Source organism: Balaenoptera acutorostrata, chromosome 1 (genome assembly GCF_949987535.1).
Source record: "Balaenoptera acutorostrata chromosome 1, mBalAcu1.1, whole genome shotgun sequence".
Classification (NCBI taxonomy): Eukaryota; Metazoa; Chordata; class Mammalia; order Artiodactyla; family Balaenopteridae; genus Balaenoptera; species Balaenoptera acutorostrata.
In genome coordinates this window covers 7001089-7026298 of record NC_080064.1, presented here as the reverse complement: position 1 = coordinate 7026298, position 25210 = coordinate 7001089, and the positions used below count along the sequence as shown (strand labels likewise).

At 49.1% G+C, this 25210-nt stretch overlaps 1 protein-coding gene across 2 annotated transcripts; it reads left to right on the top strand.

The window, feature by feature from the left end:
* The first annotated feature begins 719 nt into the window (after positions 1-719).
* SLC2A5 (solute carrier family 2 member 5) lies at positions 720-25210 on the top strand. Of its 2 annotated transcripts, XM_057553615.1 has the most exons (13): positions 720-907; positions 8252-8350; positions 9149-9309; positions 14117-14241; positions 19263-19415; positions 22179-22304; positions 22415-22602; positions 22759-22869; positions 23289-23390; positions 23678-23753; positions 24222-24349; positions 24442-24671; positions 24801-25210. In XM_057553615.1, exons 1-12 carry the CDS (start codon positions 875-877, stop codon positions 24643-24645), a joined length of 1506 nt encoding a protein of 501 aa, XP_057409598.1. In that variant the 5' UTR covers positions 720-874; the 3' UTR covers positions 24646-24671; positions 24801-25210. The 2 variants fall into 2 exon arrangements, with proteins under 2 accessions (XP_057409598.1, XP_057409602.1); XM_057553619.1 differs by lacking the exons at positions 720-907; positions 9149-9309 and having other exon boundaries at positions 8267-8350; positions 24442-25210.

Genomic DNA, 25210 nt, shown 5'->3' with positions numbered 1-25210 from the left:
ATTTGAAGGTGAACAGGGGAAGATGTGACTACGTTAACTGGATTTGCGCCACAGCAAATAAAACAGGGAAGATGCCCTGGAAAGATGAAAGCCCGTCGGCTTTGAGAGCCTGTTCTGGATTTTGGCCACTTGACCTGGTGTGGTGGCCGCATGGCAGCCGAACACGTGCTGGGCACAGGGAGCCGACAGGGGCCTGGCCATGCATGGAGGACCCAGACAAGTAGCTGTGACTCACTTTCCCTGCCCTGCAGATAAAGGGATTTGAAATATTTACTGCTTTTGCAATAGTGATGATTACACAGAAAATTCTCATCTCTAGGCGACTCTGAGTTCCTTAAAAAGGAAAATAAGAAACTTTCTGAGAGAAGTGTTGTGTGGTAGTTTGGGCAAAAGCCGACTTCCTAGTGGAGAGATTTGGCTGCAGGCTTCCTGGCAGGGACCACTCCTGAGAAGCCTCTAATGACCCCATCTCCTGCCCCCGTGTTACCTGGTGTGTTGTAGGGTCACTGGCACCTGCTGCTTTCCATGTGTTGGTGACGGAAATAACCCTTCCAGTCACTCATCACGAGCCTGACTTTCGCAGTAAGGAAATACCGCAGACTGTCCCAATCGGGAAGGCGCTGCGCCTGCAGTCCCTGGGGGGTGCCCACTTGCTGAGCTAGACCCCAGACATCTCCCTTAAAAGAAGAAGCGAAAATGAGACAAACCTCTGGGTTCCCGAAAGGGTTATTCTGCCTTAGCCTGCCTATAAAAATGCTATTGGCTGTTACCTGGCTTGGCCAAAGTACAGCCAGAATGTCTTCTCTCGCCATTCAGTGCATTTGTTATTTTGGCTGAAAGGAAATAAGCAGAACCCTGCGCTTCCAGAGCAAAGATGGAGCAACGGGACACAATCAAGAGGGAAGGGGTAAGTTTGCTGTCAAGAGAGACAGCAAGGAGCAGCCCCACGGCAGGACCTGCTCAGCGTTGCTAGGCGATGCCCTTCGGAGCTCCGTGCACGGCGAGGACCACCGGGGCACCTGCCCCTCAGAGTTCACCCAGCAGCCGGACTTTTACAGGGACTAGAGAGAGGAGACACTTAGATTCAGAGGTTCTTTGGGCTAGAACCGAAATGATGAGACTCAAAGGATGAGTTTGTCACAACTTCCTTCCCCGTAAGAACTTGAGGTGAAGGGCTTCGGAAACCAGCAACAAAATCCTTACACATGGCCTGTGAGAGTTTTTTGGTTTGTTTTGATTTTCGCTTCAGGGCATTTTCACTAACCTTTTCAGCAGGCGAAGAGCTAAGCCAGCATGAAAAGATAGAAAAGATGTTGCAGGATTTGAATTGAACTCAGATCTGCAGCAGAGGTTCCCTCCCTTTTAGATAATCAGAATCCTTTTTTTTTAGAGACGAAAGATTTTTCTGAACCTCTTCCCACCCACCCTTGCCCTCCATATAATTGCCGTTGTACTTTTAGTCTTTTTTTTTTATAAATTTAAAAAAAATTTTTTTGTTTGTTTGTTTGCTGCCTTGGGTCTTTGTTGCTGCGCGGGCTTTCTCTAGTTGTGGCGAGCGGGGGCTACTCTTCGTTGCGGTGCATGGGCTTCTCATTGAGGTGGCTTCTCTTGTTGCAGGGCACGGGCTTTAGGCGCGCGGGCTTCAGTAGTTGCAGCATGCAGGCTCAGTAGTTGTGGCGCATGGGCTTAGTTGCTCCACGGCATGTGGGATCTTCCCGGACCAGGGCTCGAACCCATGTCCCCTGCATTGGCAGGCGGATTCTTAACCACTGCGCCACCAGGGAAGTCCTAGAGTCTTTTGATTGAGGAAAATGCATAAGGACAGAAAGGTAACATAAATTTATTAACACTTTTAAGAGATTTGCATTTTATTCGTCACAACAGCATCTGCTTATATTGATGGGCGAGGTACTTATTTGTGCAAATTATTATTTATTCAGTCGTGGACAGGAGAGCCTTGCCATAGACAGGTTGGGTCCATGCTCTGTAGCTCACAGATTAAGGACAGGTCTGAGAGGTAGAAGTACCTGGTTTCGTTCCTGCTCCATCCTATTCTAGCTGTGGGAACTTGGGCAAGTTATTTAACCGCTCTGTGCCTTGGTTTTCTCACCTATAAAATGGGAATAATAACCATACCACCGCAGAGGGATGCTGGAACAAGTAAATGAGATCATGTGTGTAAATTACCTGGCACAGAGTGGATCCCCCATAAGTGTTATTATTTTTTGATCATCCTTTAGAGCAGAGCACTACTGACATTTGGGGCCGGATAGTTCTCTGCCATGGGGGGCTGGCCTGGGTGTTGTAGGATGTTGAGCAGCGTCCTGGTATCTACTCACTAGATGCCAGTAGCACTCTCGCCCCCGAGACTGCCTGCTTTAGAGATGACTGCGTCACTTCACAGGGATTGTCTTGTCGACTTCATGACAACAAGAACGTGTTAGGTCAAATGTTATCGCCTCTATTTTATAGAAAAGGAGCTGTGAGGTAATCAGAACTCAGGGATTTGGGGGTCGGGGGGGCCCTGGTCTGGTCTGTGCCGTCTCTTCAAAAGAAGTGCACTGCCCAGCTGTGCCCCCAGGTGGAGCTGCAAAAGAACAGAAACACCCTGCGTGATGGTCCCTGAAAATGAACGATAACATTTTGAAAGGAGATGATTAAACGGTCACAGGCAAAAGATATGAGCTGATCACGGCCACGTGCTCCTGCAATCCCCCAAGGAAGGGGGTCTCCTCCAGGGATCCATCCAGGGGGATTCAGGCTGCCCCCTCCCACGTGCCTGAGGGCAGACCTGGCCCTTTGGGTGAATATGCGCTGGGTGTCCCAGGAGACATCAACACAGAACTATTCCAGCGGTGACTGTAAGAACCTTCAAATCACAAAGTGAAGCCAAGGAGGGATTTAGGAGCTGAGTGGAAGTGGGGGGGGCCAGTTCAGGCCACAGAGGCTGGGCTGCCAGGGGCCGCTCAGGGCTGGTGGGGAGGGCCCGGCTGTCTGTCCCCTGGTGGCTGTGTGACCACGGCCTCACGGGCCTTGGGGCTCCTCATATGTAAAGAGAAAAGACATGAATCTGGTGTGCATCAAGGACTTTCCTCTGGGAAAAAGGACTCTTGGCCTGAAAGAAACAAATAAGATGATTAGAAAAAAATGCCAAAATGCTTTGGAAAGTGAAAATAGAATTTTTTGTGGAGTGTCTCCACCACCAACTAGCTGAGTGTCGTTGAGCTACTAACTTCCCCTCTGGGTCCTCATTGTTAATAATTAATATTGATAGCAAACCCGTGATATAGTGTGTAATGCTTGGAGTGTGTACCACCACGAGCCAGCTGTGGGCCTGTTTCACATGTATGAACTCATTTATTCCCCACATCAGTCCTGTGAGGAAGGCAGTCTTATTGTCCCCATTTTACAGATGAAGGAACCAAGACAGAGAGAAGTTTAGTAGCTGGCCCTAGGCCACACAGCCAGCAGCAGGAGAGGCAGGATTCAACCCCTGGCTCTTGGGCTGCAGTGGCCACGCTCTAGACCCCCCGCAGCGACAACACCAGGCACCTCCAGCTCTAAAAGGTTATGACGTTTGTCTCTACTCTCTCCCCTCGTTACTCGGACCTCAAGGAATGTTTGTGAAACTTTGGGTTCATTCCATAGTGTGATAAAGAGACTTACAGTGTTAATAATTCATAGGGACTCACTTTTCCAGGCATATTTGCATTCTGACTGGAGATGCCTGACAAAGAAAAGTCTGAGACTGAGAGTGTCTCTCTGGTGGTAGAAAGAGAAATTGGAGACAAATTCCTAGGAGAGAGATGGTTTGGGTGGGGCTTGCTTCCCAGAGAGCTTGAATCACACCCTGTCAGAGGGCTAGCCCTGAAGGTGGTTGTTTCACTAAAGTCTCAGAATGTTCTCAACATTTTGAAAAACAGGAAGCCAGTTTACTGTGGGCATGAGGGATTTGGTTCCTAGTTTTTCTCAAAAGCACATCTCATAGTCCCGGCCCCCCCCCCCCGGCCTCTGAGGAGGGTCCCCTCTCGTGTCTTGAGGCCACTGAGCCATTTGTCATTTTCAATAAGACGGTCGGAGGCCTGGACATCCTCTTCAGCCCCTTCCTCTCCCTCATGCCCTAACCCAGCCCAGTACCAAATTCTTTTCTTTCCCCTCCTGGAAAGGAAAGAAAAGGAAAAGAGAAAGAAAGAGAAAAGAAAAAGAAAGCTTAAGCCCTGAATTTCTCTTACATGCCTTTTTTATATAGTAACTTTATTGAGAATATAACTCCCAGACCATACAATTCACCCCTTTAAAGTATACAATTCAATATATATTCACAGAGTTGTATATCCATCACCACGATCAATTTTAGAACATTTTCATCACCCCTAAAAGAAACCCCCTACCCACTGACAGTCACTCCGCATTTCCCCCCATCTCCTCCTCTTCTCCCCCCATCTCCTCCTCTTCTCCCCCAACCCTGGGCAATCACTGATTTATCTCTGTCTCTGTGGATCTGCTTATTCTGGACATTTCACGTAGATGGAACCAGGTGGTCTTCTGTGACTGGCTTCTTTCACGTAGCTTGTTTTCAAGGTTCATCCACTTTGTAGCGAGTATCAGTGCTTCATTCCTTTTCATGGCCAAATAATATTCCATTGCATGAGTATCCCACATTTTGCTTATCAGTTCATCAGCTCATAGACATTTGGGTTGTTTCCATTTTTGGTTATGATGAAGATGCTGCTATGAACATTTGTGATCAAGTTTGCATGAATATGTGTTTTCATTCTCTTGGGTATATACCTAGGAGTGGAATTGCTGGGTCATATGTTTGCTCTGTGTTTAACTTTTTGAGGAACTGCCAGACTGTTTTCCTAAGTGGCTGCATCATTTTCCAATCCCATAAGCGATGTGAGAGGGTTCCCATTTTCTCAACATCCTCATCAACACATTTACCTGTCTTGTTGGTTTTAACCATCCTGATGAGTGAGAATTGGTATCATGTTGTGGTTTTGATTTCCATTTTTCTCAAGGGGTACAAAATCCCTTGATTTTACTTCCTAAATAGTCCTCAAAGCTGGTACCTCTTGCTCCCCTGCCTCAGTCACTCCCCTACCCAGGCCCCCATCCTCTCTCAGTCACTTTCCTGACTCCCCTCTTTAACCACTTCTGTGGATTTTCTTCATAAAACTTACTCCAGTTCTAGTTTCATTATTAAATTATTATGTAGTTTTTTAAAAATGTCTGTCTTTCCCATTGGACCACAGTCTTCTTGAGGGCAGCTGTTTTGCTCACTGGACTATAGCGTGGTACACAGATCATAGACAGCTGTCAATTAATATGCAATGCAATGTTTATTGCATCATCCATGAAAAAAATTAATCAACAGTCAATCTAAGAAAGAAATGAAATTTTTATTCGAGCCAACCTGAGGATTATAACCTGGCAGACAGTCTTTCAGAAAGATCTGAGGACTGTTCTTCCTGTTAGAAGTCAGAGCACAGTTATATAATTTTTGAGATGAAGTGTTATACATCAAAGTAACATATTGACAGTTTACATAGTCTAACAAGGTGAGTAGTGAGTTATTGTGACCCCTTACAGGATTGATTGGGAAAGGAATGTTATCTCCTAAGGATTTATCTTGCTGGTGCCAGGAGGATATTGTTTGTTGTTGTTTTTTTTTTCTTTTCTTTTCTTTTTGTGAGTAGGCATTCCTGTGTCTTCTAAGGGGATCTAGTTAATGTGTAATGCATATGCTTAATGCACACTAAAGGGGAGGGGATAGTGGCTCAAATGGCAGAGAAAATTTTATGTTAAATTTTTCTTTTCCTGCCTTAAAAATAATTTTGTTTCATCAGAATGAAGGCATTTGGACCAGCAAGGTCAGTGAGAACTTGAGAACTTACCCAGAATGTCTTTGCTATTTCCACAAAGGGTGAGCCCTGATTCCTACGGGTCCTTAGAATGTGCCTATGGCTTGAATTCAAGGAGGAAGCCAAGGAATAGAAGTTGAATTATGTGCTCTAGGCTTAGACACTCTACAGCGTGAGGTCTCTGATAATTTTTGCTAGGATCCCATAAAAGCAGTCAGAGAGCTGGCTATCCACGTACTTGGCAGGATCCCCCCTGTCTGGGGCATGAACCTCGGGGCACCAGCCAGCTCCCCCACTGAGCTTTGCTAAGGACTTCAAACCTTAGGACCCATCAAAGCAGAATGTTGGAGTTGCACCTGCAGTATGAATGAAGCCTGGTATATTTATAGTTTATCATTTACTGGGAAGGGAATTAGAAGAGGAGAAATTTTAATCAACATTTTTTTCCTTCCTCCGCTCCTTACCTCCCCTCCTTCCTCCCTCCCTCCCTCCGTTCCTTCCTTCCTTCCTTGCTTCCTTCCTTCCCTCCCCTCCTTCTTTCCTCCCTCCCTCCGTTCCTTCCTTCCTTCCTTGCTTCCTTCCTTCCCTCCCCTCCTTCTTTCCTCCCTCCCTCCCTCCCCTTCTTCCTTCCTTCCTTCCACCAAATCAAGCAATAGGACAGCTATAGGGCAGGGATCTTTGTTTTCTCCTCCACTATATCCCTAGTACCTAGAACCTAGAGCCATGGCTGGCTCACAGTGGGTGTTCAATCTGTGAATGAATGAATGAATGAATGAATGAATACCCAGAGCACTTCAGGAGGTGAAGTATAACATGGTTGGCCCTATGCTACCTCCTGGGTGGGGTTTTGTGGGTGGGGTGGGTATGCCTACTTGTGTACCCCCTGCCTTTAGAAAACACGGTGTAGCAACAGCCCTGGAACCCGCCTCCCCTCCTGGGCACCATCCCCTTCTCCCCCCCACTTCTGTCACCTGCTGCCCCCCTGGCCCGAGGGGGTGGTGGGGCCTGAGGAGAGACTGGAAACCAGAGTCCGCTGCTCCTTGATAGGCTGCCTTGTCTGTGGCTCTTATCGTCTTTACCAGAAACTTCCTGTGAATTAAGCATTTGTTAATTATCTGGTGGAAGAGGAGACGGGCAGTTTCACTTGCGGTTCTGCTCTTGACCGGGACTCCTGCGGGTCCTGCACCTGCTCTGTGGGGTCGGGGAGGGGGTCACTAGCTCAGCAGTCCCCCCCCCGGGCATGAGGCGAGGCCCAGGTGGCCCCTGTTTCTCTGCCTGTCCTGCTCCTACATGCCTCTCTCAAGAGGTTCCCCCTTCAATTCGGAGGAATGCTGCCCAGGGGAGACACGAGGACCTCAGCTCGCCCCCAGAGGGGCTGAGTCTCATGTGATGGGGACCTCGGTTGTAGTACAGGATGAAGGGCGTCCATGGTGGGTTCAGAGAGCCCAGGCCCACCTGGTCAGTGGATTCACCTCCACAGCTAGGCGCTTCCATAACTAATCCTTGCAATAACTCCGAGAGGTGTTATTATCCTAACGCTAAAGATGAGGAAACTGAAGATCACAGAAATTAAGCCAGAAAGTGGCAGTGAGCAAATTCAAACTGAGATCCATAGATTCTAAGAGCAAAGCTCTTTCCACTTTTATTTTTCTCCCAATTTTCATTCTTTTACTGATGAATTCCCACGTGTCATTAAAGATTGTCTTAAATGAGTGTTCAGTTACCCAGGTGTCAAAGGGGATAGATATCGTCACAGAATGTGTGTGTTTAAGAGTCCCCAGAAATCTATATTTAAATATTTCTTTCACCGGGCCTTCTGCCTCTTAGAGCAACAGTCCAGAGGCTAAAGGAAGTTAATCAGTGGCCCTAAATCATTAAAAATTTTCACATTTTCTCTCTGATTTTTGGGGGGAGTTGTGTTTGAGGCAGTGCCTGAGTGCATTTGCTGCAATCAGCAGAGGCAGTCCCGCGGCAGGAATGTCACAGAAGCAACTCAGACATTAGGTGGAATGTTGGAGGGGGTGACCCTTCGGTTTTGTTGAGACCCAGTGATTCTCAACCAGGGGCAATTCCCCACCTGCCCCCAGGGACATTTAGCGATGTCTGGAGACATTTAGGTTGTCACAGGTGGGGGGAGGGGTGTCTCTACAATGCATACAGGACAGCCTCCCATAACAAAGGATTATCCAGGCTTAAGTGCTACGGTTAAAGAAACCTGCTCCACCCAAGGCGCATGGAGGGTAGGTTTCCAGACACGGAGTGGTTGAAAGACCACGGGTCTTCAGATGCCATTACATCCATCTTTCTGCAAGACTCTGAGTAAATCAGGAGTTCCCCGGAACCCCGGGTTGCTTCCTTAACTAAAGCCGTGATCTCTCCTCCTGCAGAGGCTGACACCAGTGCTTGCTTTGGCGACGCTGATAGCTGCCTTTGGGTCATCCTTCCAGTATGGGTACAATGTGGCTGTTATTAACTCCCCTGCCAAGGTAGGTCGCTATGGTGGGCGAGACGCAGCCCCCAGGGAACCGGGAGGTGGGTTTGGAGCAGCCGGTGCCCGGGTGGCCACTAGGGTGGGACTGTACAGACGCTGAGGGCACACAGTGGGACCTCAAGTGAAGGGTGGGGGAAACCCATGAAATAAACAGCGCAAGCCCAAGGGGCTTGCAGGCACAGGGTCACGGGGACACACCAGGTTCTCGTGGAGAGCCAGGTCTGGCTGGGCACATGGTGGGCTGGCCTCCAGGGGTGGGGAGGTAGGTTTGGGGGCACTCTGATCTTCTGCAGCCTTGTAATCCATAGCGGAGTCTGGAGGGGCCGGGATCATCCAACATTGATTCCGTGATTGGAAGCCTGGAGTCATTCCTTTCTGGGGTTAGAAACATCCTGGGCAGCGACTTCCCTGGCGGTCCAGTGGTTAAGAGTCCAAGCGTCCACTGCAGGGGGCGCGGGTTCGATCCCTTGTCGGGAAACTAAGATCCCACACGCTGCGGGGCGTGGCCAAATAAATAAATAAATAATGAAGAGAACCAACCAAATTCTTAAAAAAAAAAAAAAAAAAGAAAGAAACATCCCTGGCAGCTTGCCCATCAGAGGCCTCACAGCCCCCCGCCCCGGCATGGGTGCCCCCTGCTAATTGCTATTAATCTTCACTCCTTCTCCTCCACTTAATCATGTTGATGTTCATGTGCCCAGCTCATCCCATTGGGTGGCCCAACAACGTACACTGTTCTTTCTGCAAAACCAACTCAAATTATTTTGGTGTTCTGTTTTGCTTTGCTCTCCAGCTCATGAAAGCATTTTATAACGAGACCTACTATGACAGAATCAATGAATACATAAGCGAATTTTCCTTGACCTTGCTGTGGTCGGTTTCTGTGTCCATGTTTCCCTTCGGAGGCTTCCTCGGCTCCCTCATGGTCGGCCCCTTGGTGAATAAATTAGGCAGGTAAGGGAAGGTGAATGTTCAACTCCCTGAAACTCAAAGTTTAAAATCTGGGCCTAAAGCAGAAATCTTATCATAAAACCAGGTAATGACTGCTGCGATGATTTTTGTTTCCTAATGTGGTTAAGAAGACCAGACATTGGGCTTCCCTGGTGGCGCAGTGGTTGAGAATCTGCCTGCCGATGCAGGGTACACGGGTTCGAGCCCTGGTCTGGGAAGATCCCACATGCCGCGGAGCAACTAGGCCCGTGAGCCACAGCTACTGAGCCTGCGCGTCTGGAGCTTGTGCTCCGCAACAAGAGAGGCCGCGACAGTGAGAGGCCCGCGCACTGCGATGAAGAGCGGCCCCCGCTCGCCGCAACTAGAGAAAGCCCTCGCACAGAAATGAAGACCCAACACAGCCAAAAATAAATAAATAAATTCATTAATTAATTAAAAAAAAAAAAAAAAGAAGACCAGACATTGACCAAGTGTTTGGGGACTTAGGCAATGAAGGTCTCAGGGCTGGAGTTGGGGGGGAGTCATGGGTCTCAGGGTCTGGGATGGGCATGGAAAGAGCAGAGAATGCTTCAGATATCAGGACTCACTCCCGCTCTCACCCTCTCTTGCCTTGAAATCGTCCTTTCCAAAACTTCCTTTTGGCCTTTAGAAGAGTCAAATGCCAGATGGCATGGCCAAGACATCAGGCCCAATGTAGACCATAGACTGATGTTCCTGAACTCTGCTTCCTAAATGAACACAAGATAACTGCTCTGTTCTTTTACCTTGGAATCCAGTAATATGCAAAATGTAGCCCAAATTAAATTCCTGTAAAACTCTGAAATGGCTGAGATTAACGTCAAGCCCTTCAGTGTGAGACCGTGTGGTCCCAGGGCGACTCTCACTGTGAGTGCCATCAATGGCAAGAGCAGAGCTTAAATCTTTGCCCCTAATTCTAGAAACATTAGAGATTCTGTATTTGATTCCAAGAAAGGTCCTTAAGCCCTCCCACTCCCCTGGTAAATGCCATGGGCATGAGAGAGCAAGCAGCCTTGTTATGAACAGTATTTAAGAGTTCTTCCCCTCCAACCCCCTCCCTTCGAGGATGGGCACACGGAGGCGGGTTGAGGTAAAGTCCCCGTTCTCGGCCACAGATCTAGTGAGCTCAAGGCCAGACCCCAGACCTTGGTTCCTTCTCCAGTCTTTTTCAAGAAGAATCTGAGAATAGAAACATACAAGCTGTGATTCAGGATCTTAGGTCCTGAAGTGTTCCTGGGAGGTTGGTGTTGAACGCACACTTCTCCCTGTGGACCACCGGTGGGCAGAACATCAATCAAGTCACAGATCTGCAGGATGCTTCTCCCTGAGTGAAGGGCTAGCCGTCTGGTCTGAAGATGGAGCTGACAGTTGCTAGTCCAACTGAAAATGTGATAAATGCTATTCAGTTGTTTGTGGTTTTCTTAAAGATTTATCAGTGTTCTTTAAATATCAGTAGCAGCTAACAAACAATTGATGGGTTCCTACTTGCCGGGCTCTATCCTAAGTGCTTTTAGGCGATATTAATTGCACTAATCCTTACAAAAGCCCCATCCCCTTTTCACACATGGGAAAAGGAGGCACAGAGGGTGCTGGGAGGAAATTTCACTTCTGAGCACGTCGTGCAAGTAATGTCCACATTGTACTCTGTTGTATCCGGCATATGTCTTCTCAATCCGTTGCTTTATTTATTTATTATTTTTTAAAATTTATTTATTTTATTTATTTCTTTGGCTTGTTGGGTCTGCGTTGCTGCACGCGGGCTTTCTCTAGTTGCGGCGAGCGGGGGCTACTCTTCCTTGCAGTGCATGGGCTTCTCATTGCGGTGGCTTCTCTTGTTGTGGAGCACGGGCTCTAGGCACACGAGCTCAGTAGCTGTGGCACGCGGGCTCGGTAGTCGTGGCACACGGGCTTAGTTGCTCCACGGCATGTGGGATCTTCCTGGACCAGGGCTCGGACCCGTGTCCCCTGCATTGGCCGGCGGATTCTTAACCACTGCGTCACCAGGGAAGCCCTGTTGCTTTATTTTTTAATTGTACATGTAGTATCTTTTTGATACAAAATCTTTAAATGTTCAAGTGGTCACATTTAACTCATCTATGATTTTTGCTTTTTGTGTCTTAAGACAGACTTCCCTACCAGACGTCATAAAGATAATCTTCTATAATTAAAAAAATAATTTTACAATTTTGTCTTTCCCAGATAGATCTGGAATTTTATTTTGTATTTAGTAGGTGAGTGGTGAGGGAAGGCCAATTTTATTTTAATTTTTTTCCATGTAAAAAATCACTTGCTCTCAAATTTATCTTAGTTATTCATGTTCCTTTAGTCTTCTGTGTTAATTTTAAAATCAGCTTATCAAAATCCCTGAAAAAGGGTTCTGCTTGGAATTGATTTGGATTTATCATTTAATTGGAGGAAAACTAAACATCCTTACACTGTTGAATCTTCCTTTTCATGAGCAAGCTATGGCTGATTTATTTATCCCAGAACTCATGGCGGTTCCTTGTCTGAGGTTTCATGTCTTTGTCATCAGTTCTGGAAAGTTTTCAGCCATCATTTCTACAGATATTTCCTCTCCTCCATTTTCTATATTCTTCTGGAAGTTTCTCCGTGCCTTTGTTGTTGTTGTTGTTGTCTGTAAAAAGACTTCTTTAAAAAACTATTTTTCAAAAGTTGTGGTGGGAATTCCCTGGTGGTTCAGTGGTTAGGACTCCACGCTTTCACTGCCAGGGCCCAGGTTTGATCCCTGGTCAGGGAACTAAGATCCCACAAGTGGCACGGTGCGGCAAAAAAAAAAAAGTGTGGTAAATATACATAACATAAAATTTACCATTTTAACCAACTTTTAAGTGTACAGGTTTGGTTTTTTTAAATTTTTATTTATTTATTTGGCTGCGTTGGGTCTTCGTTGCTGCGTGCAGGCTTTTCTCTAGTTGCAGCGAGCAGGGGCTACTCTTCTTTGCAGTGCACGGCCTTATTGCAGTGGCTTCTCTTGTTGCGGAGTGTGGGCCCTAGGCACATGGGCTTCAGTAGTTGTGGCACACGGGCTCAGTAGTTGTGCTCGTGGGCTCTAGAGCTCAGGCTCAGAAGTTGTGACGCAGGGGTTTAGTTGCTCCGTGGCATGTGGGATCTTCCCGGACCAGGGCTCGAACCCGTGTCCCCTGCATTGGCAGGTGGCTTCTTAAGCACTGCACCACCAGGGAAGTCCAGTGTACAAGTTTTTGGCATTAAGTACATTCACACTGTTGTGCAACCATCACCACCACCCATCTCTATAACTTTTCATCTTACAAAAACGGACACCATGTACCCATTAAACAATAACTCCCCTTTCTTGTCTTCCCGTAAGTCACCAATCAACTTTCTGTCTCTGTGCATTTGACTACTGTAGGGACCTCATATGAATGAATCCTACAAGATTTGTCCTTTTGTGACTGAGTTATCTCACTTAGCCTAATGCCCTCAAGGTGCATTCATATTGTAGCACGTGTCAGAATTTCTTTCCTTTTTAAGGCTGAATAATACTCTGTTGAATGTACTACATTTAGTTTATCCATTCATCTGTCGATGGACATCTGGGTTGCTTCCACCTTCTGGCTACTGTGACTAGTGATATTATAATCCTCCCTATCTTAATCTGTCATACTTCCCATCTTCTCTCTCTCTCTCTCTGTGTTGCTTTCTATGTAACTTCCTCAGGTCTGCCTTCCTATTCATTAATTCTTTCCTCAGCTGCAATTCACCTACTACGTTTTTATTTCAATGACTATATTTTTCATTTCTAAGCTTTATTCATTTGCTTTTAAAATCTACCTTTTTTTGCTATTGTTTTGGATCGTTCTGTTTTATATATGTTCTTGTTCTTTCTATAGTACCCTTTTGATTCCTTATTTTATGACACTACTCATTTAAAACATATTTTATGGCTTCTATCTAATCCTGTTGTCTGAAGCTGTGTGTTTGTATGTGCAGCCTCTTGCAGGTGGTGGATTGTTTTGTGTGTCCTGTAATGGTGATGCTTCATCTCAGGGGGTGGGGGTCCCTGGCTGGGGGACTCCTGGGGAGCCCAATGGGAGGGGCTTCTCCAGAGAAGCTTTCCCTTTGCCTTTGTCTGGCTCTCCAGGGCCCAAGTCCAACTCCAGTCTTGACTCAAATTGGACTGCTTTGTAAGTTGTATTAAGTTTGATTTTTTTATAGATTTTCAGGAGATACCCTTTATCAGCTTACATAAGTTCCCTCATTTTTATAGTTTGTTAAGGTTTTTTTTTAAATCATGATAGATATCAAATTTTATTGACTTGCTTTGCTACTTCAATTGATAATCCTATATTTTTCCCCAGTACAATCTTTAATATGGTGTTTTTAAACTTGAAAGATTCTTATATATGCTGTTGAATTCAATTGGCTAATATTTCACTTAGGATTTTCACATCTATGTTGATAGGTGAGATTGGCCTAAACCTTTCCTTTAATGTCCTCATCCAGTCTGGGTTTCAAGATTACACTAAAATCATGTTAGTTTGTGGTTGCAGAACCCTTTACTGTATTGTAATATGCGAGCCTTTCCCTCTGTTCCCCACTACTGATGCCCTCTGCACTGGGGTCATTTACATCTGCTCCCACAGAGAATATTCCCACACCAGGCCATGAACTGGACCTGTATCCATCTTATGTCAACAGCAAATCGAACAACAGAACAGCAACTGCTGTAACTGAGCAGATGCTCGGCAAACATTTGTTAAAGGAGTGGCAAATCCTTAAACCAAACCAACTGGTATTTTGTCCTCTGCAGAAAAGGAACCTTGCTGTTCAACAACATCTTTTCCATCGTGCCTGCGATCTTAATGGGATGCAGTGAAGTTGCCAGGTCATTTGAGATGATCATTGTGTCCAGACTTTTGGTGGGAATATGTGCAGGTAAACCATTCTGTGATTTGGGATGGTCAGAGGGAGGGAGAACAGGAATCTGGGGTCTGAACCAATCTGGGGTCTCTGAAGCATACAGGTTCAAGCTGTTCCTACACCTCTGCTGTGGGTAGACGCTTAAGCCCCTGCGTTATAGGGATGTGTGTGGACCGCGGGCAGATCTTCACTGTGGAGCTTCCTGTGAAGAAAGCTGTTCTTTGAAAGACTGAGATACAGAATCTTAGGACCGGACTGGTCCTTCCAACCAATCCTTTATCTCAATGTTTTCTAAACTGCAGGTCGGGACTGATACTGACCAGGGCTCTTGGCCTTCCCCAAGCAACAGAAATTGACTAGAGGCCAGACAAGAAATTCAGGCAAGCCTTTGTTGGGGCCCCTGCGGCCCCAGGAGGGAGCAAAAACAAGTAACAAATTCCCTTGCTCACTCCCCGAGGCGGGGGCGAGCTGGTTCCTTATGGGGTGAGGGAAGAGGTGTGTCCAGGCATCAGGCCAGAGGAGTGGCTTAGGTGTTTTTGCCCACCCCTCTGTGCTGTTGAGTGCAGGGGGCATGCGCAGTACCCTGCTTTTGCTCCAGACATCCAGTGTTTTCTCCTGGCTCTTCAGAGGTGACAGTTGGGGTTTTTTTTGGTCTTTTTGTATCTTTTTGTCCATAATTTGCCGCAACTACACATGCACACAGTTATTTTTAGTCCCTTATAGTTTCTTTGTAGCTGGTTGCTCAAGGAGATATTTGTCCAGGTGCAAACACTGCAGCAAAGGGTCCCAGGTCCCAGCCTGTCTCAGGATCAGTTGGTGGGTGGTGACATCTGTTTAGCAAACAGTATTTTCTTTTTTTTTTTTTTTTTTTTTTAAATTTATTTATTTATTTTTAACTGTGTTGGGTCTTCGTTTCTGTGCGAGGGCTTTCTCTAGTTGCGGCGAGCGGGGGCCACTCTTCATCGCAGTGCGTGGGCCTCTCACTATCGCGGCCTCTCTTGCCGCGGAGCACAGGCTCCAGACGCGCAGGCTCAGTAATTGTGGCTCACGGGCCCAGTTGCTCGGCGGCATGTGGGATCTTCCCAGACCAGGGTTCGAACCCGTGTCCCCTACCTTGGCAGGCAGATTCTCAACCATTGTGCCACCAGGGAAGCCCAGTATTTTCTTTTTTTTTTTTTTTTTAACTAGGGTAGACTGTGTCACATGTAGTAAGGATAAGGATTGTCTTCTGAAACGTTTCAGTTCTTCATCTTTATACGTATGTGAGAACCAAGTTGGATGTAAAATGTATTTCTGTATTTTGCACCGTGAGTTGTGGTCAAAAAAGCTTGAGAAATTATCAAATGCATGAATCCCTCTACCAGAAAAGAGTTAATGGTAGTAACCTCTCCAAAGCCATTCTGCCCAGGCCGGGTTTCCCTGGTTATAGAAAATTCCCCTATGATGGCTTCAGACTGAAGAGACATGATTCAGCCATGCTGTGGCCTTCCTCCAGGTTGGCTTCTTCTGTAGGCAGAAGGGCCAGGGCCGTCGAGGCAAGCGAGGTGCCCACTCTTGGGGCCGTGCACTGCAGGGTGGGCCCCCAAGGGTAAGCGCCCCTGGAAATGCTGCACCCTGGGCGCTTCACTCGCCCCCCACCAGGCTGTGGCATTGCCAAGTGACTCGTTCTCCTTCCAAACACGGGGATCGGGATGAAGAAGGGAAAATTTGGCCGGATGTCAGCAAACCCCTTCCCTGGAGTTTACTGACAATAGAGGAGACAGCAAGGAGCCTGGTATTGGGGGAAGTGGCGAGGGATTGCAGGGCTGGGGAGATAAAGAGGAAAACAAGATTCCCAAAGAGAGAAGAGGTCACCTCAAGGAGGGACTGATGGGCCCCCTGGCAAACTTCATTCATTCTAGCTTTCCCTGAGAGCACCTGGACATTTATCTACCGTCTGGGCAGGAGTTCCGAGGTGCCTGGCCCTGATCCTGCAGGTTTTCCCTGCAGCCAGGCTCAGCTTTATGAAAAATGGACGATTCCTAGAAGTTGTCGGCAGTGGGCAGGTGCTGTCACGTTTCTATTGACAGCCAACAATTCAGAGTTGGTTCCAAAATAGAAATGTTAGGCTCCAATAGAAAAATCACAGTTTAACATCCCAACCTTTGCTCTTTTTTTTTTTTTTTTGGCCATGCCACACAGCTTTCCGGATCGTAATTCCCCAACCCAGGCCCTCAGCAGTGAAAGTACGGAGTCCTAACCACTGGACCGCCAGGGAATTCCCAACCAACCTTTGCTTTTAAATAAGCATGACTTCTGGTCAACAGTTCTCAAACTTTTTGGCCTCAGGACCCCTTTACACTCTTAAAATTATTGAGGGTTCTAAGGAGCTTTTGCTCGTATGCGTTAGACTGATCAATATTTACCATGTTAGAAATTGTAACCAAGAAATGTATTAATTCATTTTAAGATCACAATAATAAGCCCATTACATGTCTTTATGAAAATAATTCTATTTTCTAAAACAAAATAATTTAGTGGTATTGCTTTACGTTTTTGCAAATCTCTTGAATGTCTGGCTTAACAGAAGGCGGCCAGACTCTCAAACCTGCTTCTGTGTTCTGTTAGTGTGATGTCAGAGGGCATGTGATCTCTGGAAAACTGGTCAGGGAATGAGAATGAAAAGGACAAGTAACATCTCAGGACGGTTCTGAAAATAGTTTTGATCTCACAGACCCCCTGAAAGATGTCAGGAACCCCCTGTGTCTTCAGGTCATACTTGAAGAACTCCAGCGGAAGCCTAATCTATTTGCTGTTCATTCCTTCACGTATTTCCTGAAAAGTCAGGAAAGGGTGTCATCAAGCCCTGTGGTACTTAGACACCCTAAAAACGGAGTAAACGGCCACTCTGACCTTGGGGGTTCAGGGTCAATGCAGCTTGGACCCCCAGATGCTCAGTTTGCTGGTTTGCTGTTAGTCAACATCTTTGATAAGAACACTTCAGACTTTCACTAATGGAATTTAAACTTTAAAAGCTGCTTCTCTGACTCTGGTGTCAGAACAGGCTGGCCGGGGGTTGCCCCGTGGAGTTGTTTTAAGACAGAATGAGACTGTCCTCCACCAACATGAAGGGAATCCCATCTCTTCACAAACCTCCTGGTGTTTGTCTCTCCAGTGTTGCTGTTAACTAAGTTCAGAAGCACTTGGCCTTGAGAAGCGGCCACCAGGGCCTGAATGGTGACCGGGCAACACGAGGGCCTCGCTTTCTCCATAGCCCTTTGGGCACTGGGCCTGCAGGGTCCCCCCGTCCACCACACAGGACACCTAAGAGCTGCTCTAAAGACTGTCCCTCTTTGTCTGAAAATCAGAAAGAATTGGTACTAATTAATGAACAGTGATGTCCCTTTTAAAATATTAAGCAGAATCCCACTACTGGGCATATACCCTGAGAAAACCATAATTCAAAAAAAGTCAGGTACCACAATGTTCACTGCAGCTCTATTTACAATAGCCAGGACACGGAAGCAACCTAAGTGTCCATCAACAGATGAATGGATAAAGAAGATGTGGCACATATATACAATGGAATATTACTCAGCCATAAAAGGAAACGAAATTGAGTTATTTGTAGTGAGGTGGATGGACCTAGAGTCTGTCAGACAGAGTGAAGTAAGTCAGAAAGAGAAAAACAAATACCGTATGCTAACACATATATATGGAATTAAAAAAAAAAAAAGGTTCTGAAGAACTAGGGGCAGGACAAGAATAAAGACACAGACGTAGAGAATGGACTTGAGGACACGGGGAGGGGGAAGGGTAAGCTGGGATGAAGTGAGAAAGTGGCATGGACATATATACACTACCAAATGTAAAATAGATAGCTAGTGGGAAGCAGTCACATAGCACAGGGAGATCAGCTCGGTGCTTTGCGACCACCTAGAGGGGTGGGATAGGGAGGGTGGGAGGGAGATGCAAGAGGGAGGAGATATGGGGTATATGTATATGTATAGCTGATTCACTTTGTTATACAGCAGAAACTAACACAACATTGTAAAGCAATCATACTCCAATAAAGATGTTAAAAAAAAAAAGCCAAAAAAAAAATAAAATAAGATACTAAGCAGAGATGTCCTTGGGCAGAATTGCAGAGCTTGAAAACTTGGCCATCAGTTTCCTCTTATCTCAGTGCTATAAAATACCCTCCCATCACCAGCAGCTCCAGCCTCCCTTCACCCCACACTGTCGCCCTTGGTCTGCCCTTGGCCACAGCCTCCCTCTCAGACCCCACGTCTTTCTGAGCATCAGCTTGCCTCTGGCTCCATGTGTGATACTTGGACCAGTAACAACCCACCTGACCTTCCTCCCAGACCCCCAACCTCGCATTGGACTTTTAGGAGAACTAAATGGGATAATATCTATGAAAATACTTTAGAGCCTATAAAATTAAGTTTCACCTATTCGTAAGGGGGTCAGATATCAGTAAGACGGGAAAACCAACAAGTTCAAATACTGAGGATTCAGAAGTAGTTCAGTCATTACACAAATCCCAGAATGCAGTTAGTCTACAATATATATTTAATTTTTCAATGCTTACTGACAAATAAAGCTTGTGCTTCAATGTCTATGCATCAGCTTATTACGTAATATACAGTCTCAGAAGGTAAAGCTGGTGGGCAGGGGTCCTTGGCCTTTTATTAACAGGTTTCCCCCCCAAGGAGCAAGAGAGGAGAGACAGTCTAACCACACCTGGGCTTTTCCTCTCCGAGACCAAGCCAATCAGGAGGGAAGACCTGAGGTCCGGCTGGCCTGTGTCCCCAGGTGACACCAGTCTGGAAGCAAACGCGCTGTCCATGAACTTCTTTGGTCAGACTATTTTCTCTTAAAGTTTAAAAGACTAAGAATAACAAGAGGGGTTGTTTGCTTACTCCTGCAGTTTTGAGAAATTTTCAGCCCAACTAATGCGATTGCTGAGGAAGAATAAATGTGTTTGAAGACAGAGCTCATCCCTGCCAGATTAATGTTTCCTGATGGTGTCTTTATTTCACCCTCCCTCCCAGGTCTGTCTTCCAATGTCGTCCCTATGTACTTAGGGGAGCTGGCTCCTAAGAACCTGAGGGGGGCCCTGGGGGTGGTGCCCCAGCTCTTCATCACCGTCGGCATCCTTGTGGCCCAGATCTTGGGTCTTCGGAGTCTCCTCGCAAACGAAGAAGGTGAGCTCAGGACGCCTCAGACCCCCAGCCCATTCCTATGAGCTGGTCTTTTCTCTCTGAACGACGGGGCCCCCGCACAGCCCTGACCCCACGGTGCTGAGCTGGAGGTTGCCCAGAGCGGGCCTGAACAAGTTGGTGGGGACAGACAGACTGACGTTCTCTAGTCCCTCTTGGGACACGGAGGAGGGAGTTGTGAGGGAGCAGGAGGTGCTGCTATCTTTCTCTTGGTTGCTTGGTGGCTGTCACACAGGGACCCGGGGCGCGGTAATGACAGCCACCAGGGTGCCAGGCTCTGTGCTTAAGGCCTCCGGCACCATTGCACTGGAGCCTCCCAGCAATGCAGCTGCCCAGGGGCCCGTGGTCATCCCATCACAGACCAGGAAAGAGGGTCACAAGATCCAGCCTCGGTGGGTGAGGTGGTGAGCCTCAGGGCCGGTATCCACACCAGACCCAGACTTCGAAGCCACACCCCCCCCACCCCAAGAGCCTGGGGCCTGGCACATAGTAGGTGCACAGCAACTCATAACTGTCGTTGTTTTTGCGTGACCTCCCTTTTTTTTTGTCTTGGGTCTCGAACCTCTGAAAGGGAAATCACCACTAACAAAGCACCAGTCAAAATAGATGGGCCAGACACAAAGTCTTTTATATAATCCATTTAATCCTCCAAACAACCTATGAAGCATGTACTGTTATTATACCCATTTTACAGGTGCAGAACCTGAGGCATAGAGAAGTTGGATCACATGTCCAATGTCTCCTTAGGACACAAATGCAGGCAGTGCAGGCCCGAGTCCGAGTTTAACTACCATCTCTCCCACCTTTCAATCGCCCTTGTAAAGAGCTGGGACCAGGAGTGGAGGAGCTAGGTTCCTGTCCCCCGGTGATGGCACGTAACCAACCAGCTGGACCCAGAAACAGCCACGGATCCCTGGCACCTGCGAAGTGCTCTGTGGTGTGTGGGAGGGAGCCATGGTTCCACCCAGGGAGGGGGTCTCAGAGAGGGCCTGGGCTTGGGGGGGCGGGTAGGACCAGCATTCCAGATGTGGGCAGAGGGGATGGAAGCATAAAGTTCTTTGGGCACGCAGGGAGCTGCAGGTGTTGTGGTGGACTCTCACTTTGTCCCTCCGTCCTTTATGGTGACTATTCAGCCATCGGTACCCTCCTCTAGACAAGAGTGTGGAGGGCAGGGCTTGGCCTTCCTCATCTTTGACTCTCCAGCACAATTCACGGCACATACTAGGTGCTCAGTGAAGAAGGAAGGAAGGACGGCAGGAAGGAAGGAAGGCCAGAGAGAACAGTGTCAGGGTTCTTGGAAGTGCGTGGGCAGTCACAGCACAAAGGCTGCACAGAAGTCATGGGGGTCACGATCGGAACAGGGTGTCTGGATTTGGCAGTTAGGGGTCACTGAGATCTCATGAGAAGAGTTTCAATGTAGGGGGTGGGGTGGGGGCCAGAAGGCAGACGGCAACGGCCCGAATGGCAGGCACGTCCATACTCGCTGCAGTCTGTGCAAGGGTGATAGAAGCGGGACCCGGATCAGCTAGGCCCTGGATTCGGAGCCAAGAGGTGGGAGAAGGTTGGGAGGATGGGGATTCAGGGTTCAATGTGCCTGAGTTCAAATCTCAGCTTTGCTCCTAAATAACTGATCTTGGGCAAGGGAGCTACATGCCCTCCAGGCCTCGGTGTTTGCAGGTGTAACATGGGGTTGATCCTGGTACCTGCCTCCTGACATTGCTATGATGGGGAGGTGGGCTACATGTGAAAAGCCATTAGACTCTAGTGCCTGGCACGCTGATGTCTGCAGTTATCACCTCCTGCATAGGAGAAAAGGGGTGAGTCGGGCGTTCACAGCTCCTAGAAGGAGCCTGAACCACTCATTCACTTATTTAACCGTTTTTATCGAGTGATGTAACATATATAAGGGTCCAGAACTAGAACTACGCCGGCCCCCTGTGCGCCCCTCAATCACAGCCTTCCCGCCCCCAAAGGGAGCCATTGTGCCAACATTTATGATCATTGCATCCTTACTCTTCCCTATAGTTTCACCACTTTTCTAGAAGATAGAGTTAATTTTCCCTGTTTCCGGACTTAATACAATGGAAGCACGTTGTGTGGAAGCACATTGCACCCAACATCGCATTGGTGGGCTTGGCTCCTGTCCTGACTTGCTTCATTTTCATCACAGTATAAAATTCCATCTTATGAATGAACCGTGACTTATGCATCCATTCTACTGTGTGGACATTCGCCTTGTTTCTGGGTTTTGGTTCTATAACCAGTGCTGCTCTGCCCTGGTCCTTCCGGTGTCCTGGTGGCCCAGGCGTGCATTCCTGAGCGGGACTGCTGGGTTAGAGCATGTGGGTGTCCAGCACCACTAGCTCCTGCCAGACTGTCCCCTAAAGATACCACGTGTCTACACAGCGGTGTGGACACTTCCCACCTGCCCACATTCTCGTCAGCGCTTGGTGTTGTCAGAATTTTTCACTTTGTCCATCTGATAGGTGGGTAGTGGCTATTCATCACCATCCATTCTCTAAGTATTTAGAGTGTCCGCTCTTCGTTAGGCACCATCCTAGATGCTGGGGACAGAAGAGTGAGAAAGATAAAGGCCCTGCCCCCAACCCCGACCCCCAGCCTGTGTTCCAGCTCCAAAGAAAACCAATCAGGATGATGGGCCAGAGCGGCTCCGTGGGGCAGGAGGCGGAGAGAAGCAGGAGAGGAGGCTGGGCCGCCAGCTCTCACCTAAGACTGGTTTCCTTGCAGGCTGGCCCATCCTCCTCGGGGTGACCGGGGTCCCCGCGGCACTGCAGCTCCTTCTGTTGCCCTTCTTCCCCGAGAGCCCCAGGTACCTGCTGATTCAGAAGAAAGATGAAGCGGCTGCCAAAAACGGTAAGGCTTTCCCGGGAGACCAGGAGAAAGGACGCAGGTTGCGGCAGCTTTGCCGGGGGGAGGGGGGTGCGCGGTTCAGCCCCCAGCACCCCCTCTGCTCCCTCCCCCAGCGCTGAGGAGGCTGCGCGGCTGGGACGACGTGGACGCCGAGACGGAGGAGATGCGGGAGGAGGACAAGGCCGAGAAGGCCGCGGGCTTCATCTCCGTGCTGCAGCTGCTCAGAAAGAGGTCCCTGCGGTGGCAGCTCATCACCATCGTCGTCCTCATGGGCGGCCAGCAGCTGTCGGGAGTGAACGCGGTACCAGGGCAGCTGGGGCCGGGGCAGCGGGGGCCGGGGCAGCGGGGGCCGGGGCAGCAGGCAGGCACGGGGGCGGGGGGGGGGGGGGGGGGAGGGATCCGCCCAGGGGTCCAGGCTGCCCGGCCGGCCTCACCAGCCTCGGGGGTGGCCTTCCAGATCTACTACTACGCAGACCAGATCTACCTGAGCGCTGGGGTGAGAGCACAGGATGTCCAGTATGTGACGGTGGGCACAGGCGCAGTCAACGTGCTGATGACCGTCTGCGCCGTGAGTTTCCCCGGGCACCTTGAGAATGGGGAGTCTTGACCCAGGAAGGAGCCCGGATCTCGGTGGCGACGTGCCTCTCGGTCCCCTCCTCTCTAGCCTCTGGGCTGTCCTCAGATGACAGCCTGTCTCTTGGTGGGGGGGGGATGGTAGCCTGTGGCCCCAAAGATGGAGACCGGTCCCCACCGTCCACTCTGGAAGCTACGCCGTGAGACGTGGCTCTTCTCCAACGTCTCACACTGGGGACCACCACCTGTACCAGGGCCACCGCGTGACAAATGGGGCCCCTGGACTGGGCAGTGCGGTGGCCCGCTGGCCATTCAAGGACACACACACACACACACACACACACACGGGCGGGTGGGCGCACAGGGGAGGTGAGCCGGCTGAGCCTCCCACTTTTCCTCGCCCTTTCCCTCCAGGTTTTCGTGGTGGAGCTCCTGGGGAGGAGAGTCCTTCTCCTCCTAGGCTTCTCCATCTGCTGCACCGCCTGCTGCGTGCTGACGGCCGCCCTGGCTCTGCAGGTGAGGAAGGTGCGGCCTGGGGTGCCTCGCGCTCTCGTGCGCATGCGCGAGTCCGCTGCCTGGGGATCACGTGCAGCCCCGACCCCCGCCCCAGCAGCGCATCGCCCACTTCCAGCCGATATTCCAGGGGCGTCCAGGTGGCGCTGCTTGTAGAAGGAGGTGCCAGGCGCCCGCCTTCCCAACCCAGGCAGAGCTACTGGCCCTCCGGGAACCGAGAGTCCTGACGCTCCCGTCCCAGGTTGTCTCCGCTTTGCCAGGTGTGATCCAACTCTGTTTTCTCCCCACAGGACACAGTATCCTGGATGCCCTATGTCAGCATCGCCTGCATCATCTCCTATGTCATAGGACATGCCCTTGGGCCCAGTATGTACCCCAGAGCTGGTTCTGTGGTTTCACTGCCCCTCTCCTGTACCACCAGCCCTAGAAACTTCTGGCCTGAGCTCCTTAGAGAGCCTCCAGGGAGGGGCGAATTCGGCCCAAATGGCTTCTCTGCCTGTGTCCTTGTGGCAGAGGGGCTTGGGCAGAGCATGACTAGAGCGAGGACAGTTAAGCAGCCTGTGTAGGCTGGAGCACGGTGCCCATGTGGTTGGCACAGAGAGTCTTACAGGTGGTCATGGGCCCCCTTTAGGGACATCACAGGATGTCGCCTGTTGTGCCCGACCCTTGCTAGGGGCCTTCTCACACTGCTTCTCCACGAGACCAGGAGTCCTGGAGACGCACTGCTCCACCTTGGGCCGGATGCCCCTGGAACCTTGCACGGGCAGGGGCTCCAGGACCCTTTGTGGGCTTGCTCGGCCGACAGGGAAGACAGCTCTTCCTCTTCTTTCCCAGGTCCTATCCCCGCTCTGCTCATCACCGAGATCTTCCTGCAGTCCTCCCGGCCGTCTGCCTACATGGTGGGGGGCAGTGTCCACTGGCTCTCCAACTTCACTGTGGGCTTGATCTTCCCATTCATTCAAGTAAGTGCGACCCAGGGGCCCCAGATGCACAAAATACTCAAGCAGTAAATCGAGAACCTTTTCAAGAACGTGGACCCTCTCCCCTCCCACAGGTGGGCCTCGGAGCTTACAGCTTTATCATTTTTGCCGTGATATGTCTTCTCACCACCATCTACACCTTCCTGGTTGTCCCCGAGACCAAGTCGAAAACCTTCATAGAAATCAGTCAGATCTTCAGCAAGATGAACAAAGTGTCAGAGGTGCACCCAGAAAAGGAGGAGCTAAAGGACTTTCCGCCCTCTACTGCGAGGCTGTAACTCGAGAGCAGGAGCCTGTTAATCAGGTCTGCGTGGAGCTTCCCTCCTGGGCTATGAATCCAGAACTAGGACAAGTCCGGTGTGGAAGGCAGGCCCTGATGGGACTGTCGTAAGGGCTTCTGTGCAGTTCTTAAAGCCAGGCTGTCTCTTTCCAGATTGACGCGTCACCAACCCCAGGGCATGCCGGGCAGCTGCCCTTCAACCATGCCGGGTCAGCCATTGTGTGGCTCCTGGCAACACCGGCTCTTATAATGAAGACCATTACCGTGGTGTTGAGATGGAAGGAATCAAATGTGGCCAAAGAAACGAATTCTTCTCCAGTCCCGTCGTCTTCCGGGGGCCACGGGCACGTGTTCAGGGTGGAATCCATCCTCCTGTGAGATCCATCTCCAGAAACACTAGTTTTGAAAAGTATGATGTCACAAGTAATGATGTCTAGGAATCTGGGAAGCAGGTCCCTGTGGAGACTTTAACCAAGTCAGAGATTATTGTTCCCAAATTATATTATTAGAGGACAATAGAATTGCCTCTGTATACTCAATAAAACGAATATGATCACTTTTCA